The sequence below is a fragment of the Pleurodeles waltl genome, chromosome 6 (assembly GCF_031143425.1).
Source record: "Pleurodeles waltl isolate 20211129_DDA chromosome 6, aPleWal1.hap1.20221129, whole genome shotgun sequence".
Lineage (NCBI taxonomy): Eukaryota > Metazoa > Chordata > Amphibia > Caudata > Salamandridae > Pleurodeles > Pleurodeles waltl.
In genome coordinates this window covers 39,037,956-39,044,637 of record NC_090445.1, presented here as the reverse complement: position 1 = coordinate 39,044,637, position 6,682 = coordinate 39,037,956, and the positions used below count along the sequence as shown (strand labels likewise).

The following is a 6,682-nucleotide window of genomic DNA, read 5'->3' as shown; positions in this document are numbered from 1 at the left end:
CATGAGTACACCAGCCAACCGCTCAAGGGGTTATCACTTCGAGGTGGTAAAGGAAGGAGCTAGCGAGGTCAGAATCACTACGTGGGGTTTGTGGACATGCCACAAAGGACACATTCTGGAAAAACACACTGGACGGCCAAGCAGCTCAGAGTGTTTGCGCCTCGAAACCGAAGCAACACCTCGTTTTCCAAAATTGCAAGTTTTTCGACACTTCAGCTCCCCCTCCACGGCATGAATTCCTCTTTTTACTGTTCCTTCTTCTTTTGTTGATCTGGGTTAGTTGTGTTTTTTTTTCTTTGACTCGCTCGGTGCAAGACGGGGGAGGGAAGGGGCGGGGAGGCCGGTGCCGGCTGAAACAGAAAGAGGAAGCTGGCTCTTGGCGAATGGGCGCCTTTCCTCTGCGCGCCTGATGTCATGGCATGGGGAATTCTCTGCCGACACCCAGGAGCGCATCCTCATAAAAGGGACGGCCTCGGCCTGGACACCAAAAGCCCTGTGGGCTACAACAGGTACAGAAATCAAGGGAAGCCAAGACGAGACCAAAGCGCAGCTTAACGCGCAACAAGAACAACTTAACGCAAATAGAAAAACTTAACGCGCAACAAGAACAACTTAACGCGCAGCGAGACGATAACTTAAAGGGCAAGTTCCCAAAGTGCCTTGAGGCGATAAGTCCAATTAAGAGCACTCTAGGCCACTTGGAGGGTTGTGGCAAGGCGACGCAAGTGTAAGCGAAGGACTTAACCGAGGTTACTCCATCTTCAAACAAGAAGCACCTTGGAGTGATTGGCTTCTCCGTGCTAGTCGACACGAGGTCCTCGTTCATTCATTGATCCATTGAGGACCACCCCGGGGCCATGAGCACCGAGAGCTTCCTCCTCGAGATGGAGAAGGGCCAGGTGGTGGTGGTCCGGGACGAAGCCCAGCGGCGCTGCGACCGGTGCTGGCGGTGGCTGGCTGGCGTGTCCTTCGCAGCGCTAGCTGGAGCCACCTTGATCTTGGCGCTGCTTTTCTTCAATGTAATTCCCTCGCCGCACAGCTCCTCGAAGCATGTAAGTCATTTTTCGTGCTATTCAACTTAGCTTTACTCTAGGTCTTAATTCTAAAGAGTGTCGGGGCTATAATTGTTGAAAACCTTTATTTGTCGGGGTTGTTTGTAGGACTTGGGAGTTATGTGTTTGGCAATAATGAAAAGCACGTCTCAGGACTTAGGAGCGACGTAAACAGCGGACACAGAGTCCGTACTCAGCCGTGCAGGACTCACTCGGCCTCAGATCTCCACCAAGCGCTTGTTAAACCTGCCCTGTCCCTGAGTCAGCCCAGGTAGCTCAGCCGCCCTCGGGCGCGGCAGGCTGGCAGCGCCGGACTCAGCATCCCTGGGCTTCCGGGCAGAGTCCGAGGGTGGAGCGTCCAGCCCGGCCCCGGCCCTGCAGGAGCCTCCTCCTGGAGAGCCCGGGTGGACCAGGAAGTGCACGTGCAAGCGCGCGCTCTGTACATAGCGCTTCGAAGCCTCTCCAAGTGTGTGGATTATGGCAGAGGGAGCATGGGGAAAGGGGGTGCAGCCAGAAATCCCCACTGTTTGTAATATTTACCTGTCTTTTAGTTTAATACTCTTCTTTCCTCCTGTCTCCCTCCAAACTTTTTCTTATTATAATCCACTCCCCCTTCTTCCATGCGTCCCTCACGCTCTCACCCTTCTATCTTCCGTGTTTAATATATCACCCCTCATCTATTCTTCCTTAGGCCCCCCGTAATCATAAAACTCATGCCTGCTAAGTACACTAACATGTCTGTTTGATATGTGACTGTATCTCCGACGCCTGCTAAGTGATGTTTTCGTTTTGCTTTCCAGGAGGACCCGACACACGCTGCCCCAGTCCCCGAGCAGTATATAAGTAAGTACTCGAATCACATGTAAACACCCCACACCCTCCGACCTAGACCAGTGGGTTTAGCGCCTGTTGCAAGGATCTGTTAGTCCGTGGAAGCCCTCGATTAAAATCCTAGCGACAGAGGTTCGGGTGGGATGAGGTGCTCGGTCTTTCATCCTTCCCAGGGTCGATAAAAGATGTCCAATTTTCCAATGTCCGCCTCTCGCCCTGCTTACTCTGATGTAAACTGGGCCGCGATGGCTACTTTTCATCACTGTAAGGTAGATACGAGTACTTTATGCCTTCAGTTCCTCTGAGCGAGACAACACGAGAAGGTCCCCATGTTTCCCACCGAGGGAGAGAACACACGGAGCTCCCTGCAGCCGCTCACCCCTTAGGACGATAACGTAATTATGCGATGCCCCCCAAAGGAAATACAATGCCAAGCTCCTGGAGGGTTTGCATCCCGCCGAGGGAACTCCTACAGAAAGGCCCTGTTAGCCTCTCATCCTTCTGAGGGAGATAACAGGAGGAGCCCCCGCCAGCCCTTCATCCTTCTAGGGAGATGACAGCATTTTATTCGTGTGAGGAAGAGACCACGAGGAGCTCTGACTTGCATCCCTCTGAGGCCTCCTGCCAGCCCTTCATCCTTCCCAGGGGGGTCACACGAGGAGCTCGCGCCATGCTTCTGAAGAAGCCCCAGGTAGCCTCTTTCTGTGCCAGTGAGGCCCCTGCTGTAGCCCATGTTCTTCTTGAGAGGCACCTGCTTGTGAGGAGGATGGGGAGGGTCTCGGGACCCCGTAGGTGTAAGTGGGTGCTGCATTGTGGGGGTTTCCGGGCTCAGTGTTGTGCTCTTGCCCTTTGCCACCTGTTTCTAACCTCTGACCCCTCTTCCTCCCTGCAGGTCACATCCCCCAGCAGCTCAAGTTACAGGCCATGGAGTCGCAGAAGCCTGCAGCTCACCTCATAGGTAAGAAGAGGCCCTCCCCAGCATCTTTGCTCCTCTCCCTGTCTCTTTACCCCCACACATCTTTATGTTCTGTACCCAAACCTTCCATGTTTTCACCTTCGTGTATCCCCCTCATTTCACCATCCATCCATCCATCATCCATCCATCCATCATCCATCCATCATTCTTCCAATCTCTTTACTCATCTATCACCCGTCAGTGTGTGTCTGCCTGTCTACCTCACATTGCTTCCACCCATCTCCCCTCCGTCTCTCTATCGCCATCTTTCTTTTTCAAGGCATCTACCACCCCCTCATGTTTTCCATCCACCCCACTCTTGGCCCTTATTTCCTTCCACCTGTCAGGCTCTCTCCATTCATACACACCGCTCTATCTGCTCACCGTGATTCCATCCATCTTTATGATGCACACATTCATCCATGCCTCTAAGCCACTTCCCATCCCTCTCACACACCTCTTTTCTTCTGTGTATCTCCTCCTTCCATCCCTTTTCCTTCTTTTCTCCCTCTGCCTATCTCTTCTCCATCTCTCTGTCTGCCCATCATCTATCTCTTTCCTCATGGCCTCCCTCCTTCCTATTTCCCATCCTTTCAGCCCATCCCTTCGCCAGTCTCTAATCTTTCTCTATCCACCCTCTCTCTTGTGTTCTGTCATCTGATCTTTTTCTCTATCTCCAGTCCTTCTCTCTTTCCTTCCATCTGTCCATTGTCCTATCTTTCTTTCCTCCCATCCATCTTTCTTCCACATTTGTTTTCACCCGTCCCTCCTCCAATATCTCCTTCTCTATCCTGTATCCGTCTCTACCATCTCCTCCCATCTCTTATCTGAACTACTTTTCCTTCAGTCTTCTCCTCCCATCTGTTTCCCTAACTCATCTCTCTTTCCTTCTGTAGTTTCTCTACCAGTGCTCCTTCTTTGCACCTCTCCCCCCCTCATCCTCCTTTCCTCCTCTCCATCTCTCCCCGCTTCTGGTCCTCCTGGTTTCCCAGACTCCTCTCTGTTCTGCTGCCAGTGATTGGCTCCTTTGGTCGCCTGTGCAGTAGAACCTGCTTTGGTCCCTCACCTTAACAGGCCTTGCTCCTTCCCTTGCAGCTGACTTCAACAACAAGAAGCTGGAGTGGATCTCAGACAAGGGCTACGCCTTCCTGGAGAATGGGATGAAGCTGGAAGACAACCACCTGGTCATCCCCTCCCGCGGCCTCTACTTTGTCTACACTCAAGTTGTCTACTATGGGGGCAAATGTCCACCCCGTGGCAGCCTCTACCTGTCGCACTCTGTCCACAAGCGCTCGGAGGCCTACCCCATCCAAAAGCCTCTGCTGAGTGCCATCAAGTCAGCCTGCGAGGGCACCACCCACAATGGAAACCCCTGGTACGAGACCATCTACCAGGGAGGGGTCTTCAGCCTGGAGGAGGGTGATGTGCTCTCCACAGAAACATCCCAGCCATCCCACCTGGACCCCAAGGGGGCACAGAACTACTTTGGGGCCATTGCAATGTAACGGAGAAAAGTGCGAGAGGGGAAGGAGAAAAAGTGACAATAAGGAAACTGATATAGACAAAGAAAACAGGGAAAGAAAATAAACATTGTAAAACAACAAACTTCGAAGAAAGAATCATTTAAAGACCAAATTAAGAAAAAAAAAACAGTAAAAGAAAAACCAAGAGGAAAAGGAAAGACCAAGAAAAAAAATAGCAAAAGAAGAAACAAAAAATAGAGAAACAGTACAAAGACCACCTTAAAAAAGAAGCAAGAAAAAAGGAGCTAGGACTCTTATCATTTAGTTATATTTGAATAATATTTATTTATATTTAACATTTATTTATTTATTTATGTATATATGGTGATAATATTTTTTTGTGGCCAACTGAATTTTTTTATGGTTTTGTCTGAAAATGCTGTTTTTTGGTATAAAATACTGCCCTCCATTGGCTCAAGGAAAGGCTGTTGGTTGATGGTGGCATCAGGCTGGCCTGGCGCGTCCAACAAGAAGTTGCTAACAGCTTTTTTTCTACAATCTGCGCTCAAGAAGCCAATATGGCAGTATGTATGCCCATCTCATGTGTATCACATTGTGTATATTGGGTGGTGGTAGGGGAGCGGTAAGAGACAATACCACAGTTTTATTAGCCTGCTTTGCCACTCCATGATATCAACACACGGAATGGGAGAGCAAATATTTGGGTCATGTATATTGCATGACAGGAGCCGGCAGTGGCTATTTTAAAACCACTCTACTAAGTCGAGTGACCTTTGGTGTGATGACCGGTCAAATATTTACATCCAATGGCAGAAACACTGTTCCACTACATCCAATGGACTGTATGCACTGAAAGTCTATTGCGTACTATCACATTTAGTTCACAATCAGTGACGGGATGCCTCTGGCGTGTGAGTTACACTGCCACAAGTAAATCACAAGAACCCTCCCCTCACTACTTGCTAACATGTGATGTCACACTGCATACTGATGCTTACATTATCGTAGGCTGCTCTCAATGGTAACAAGAAGTTGGGATGAGACCTATCACACCACTGTGTCCCTATAATATTTATTGGGGCTTTCTATACATATATATGTGCAGTTTTAGGCACATCTCTGGCTACTGTTCTTGTGGTTACAGAGTATATCTCAAAGATATGGTTTTGCAACCTTATGAGTTACATTAACACAAGTTGTTTCTATCAATCAACGTTAATTTATATTAATATCATGCATTTGAATTGCTGAAATATCTTTGGCACGTAGGAGGTTGTTTGTTTGATTTTCTAGTATGGAAATGTGAAAATATACTTGTGTGTCCGAATTGCAGTCATTGGTAGCTGTGCTACTCTGTGTATGTGGCCTGAGATGCCTTGAAACCTATGAAATAAATGTGAAATGAGACGATACACCAGCCTCTCAATGTGAGATTCATTCCTGGCACAGAAACAAGAGCGGGGAAGGGTTGGCAGCTGAGGCCAGTCCACATTATCAATTCCTGCTGAAGCACCACAACCCCGTTACTCCCCATCACCTCCATAGCGCTCTTTCTACAGTCGCCCACATGTGCCTCAGGCCTTCTTGCACTCTGGTTTGGAAACCAACCACTTCCTTGTACCTCTCCATCCCCTACAGTTAGTTCACGACCCCTCTAAAACTGAACAACCATATGTGGCATCCAGAGCTGGGAAGGAGTCTCCTTGTGCCCTCTGGAAGTAACCCTAGAAGGGGTCTGCCGGAAGGGGTCTCCAGGGCTGTCCACAGCATTCCAGATGTGCCTTCTGTAATAGGTTCAAGATTCCAGTTCAGTTCTCTAAAACTGCGCACAATTCTGCAGGTGCAATGCTCCAAAGATGATCTTTTGAGAGAAACCAAATATTCCAGATGTGGCTTTCAGTACTGGACAGAGTACTCCTCAACTTGACCCACACAGCTAGATGTGGCCTCCATAACTGTGTAGAAAGTTCTATATTTATCTGCACTGACTGCTCCAGAAGAGGGCTTCCTAATTTTGACATAATACTCAGGAGGTGCAAGTCACATTTTTTGCAGCGTGTACGAGAACAGGACACAGTACACCCAACCTTGGCCTGATGACCCGTATTTGGCGGCCAGACCTGGGCAGAATAGTCTATCTGCACCTTGCAGATGAGGTCTTGCCAGTGACTGTGCTGCATATTAACAGGCAGATTTGTCATTCAGTTGCATCGCCCTTGCACCACACAATGGGCGACGCAACTACTTAGTAATATTTATCAAGCCACGCAAGGTCACATTGCGTGTTTGATAAATCTTACTTGGTAGTCATGTTGCCCTTGTACATCATTGTGTGGCGCAAGGGTTACACCCATATTGCC

General features: G+C 49.0%; 1 protein-coding gene across 1 annotated transcript; it reads left to right on the top strand.

Annotated features, from left to right (window-relative positions):
• Window positions 1–340: 340 nt before the first annotated feature.
• Window positions 341–4,610, top strand: LOC138299123 (tumor necrosis factor-like). Its single transcript, XM_069237168.1, has 4 exons — window positions 341–1,052; window positions 1,853–1,895; window positions 2,776–2,841; window positions 3,934–4,610. The coding sequence occupies exons 1-4, from the start codon at window positions 858–860 to the stop codon at window positions 4,341–4,343; spliced, it is 714 nt and encodes a 237-aa protein (XP_069093269.1). The 5' UTR covers window positions 341–857; the 3' UTR covers window positions 4,344–4,610.
• The last annotated feature ends 2,072 nt before the right edge of the window (window positions 4,611–6,682 follow it).

Coding starts and splice junctions, on each gene's coding strand:
- LOC138299123 (XM_069237168.1), top strand. CDS start 858: ATGAGCACCGAGAGCTTCCTCCTCGAGATGGAGAAGGGCCAGGTGGTG. Junction 1,896..2,775: donor AGTCCCCGAGCAGTATATAA/GTAAGTACTCGA, acceptor TCCTCCCTGCAG/GTCACATCCCCCAGCAGCTC. Junction 2,842..3,933: donor GCCTGCAGCTCACCTCATAG/GTAAGAAGAGGC, acceptor CTTCCCTTGCAG/CTGACTTCAACAACAAGAAG.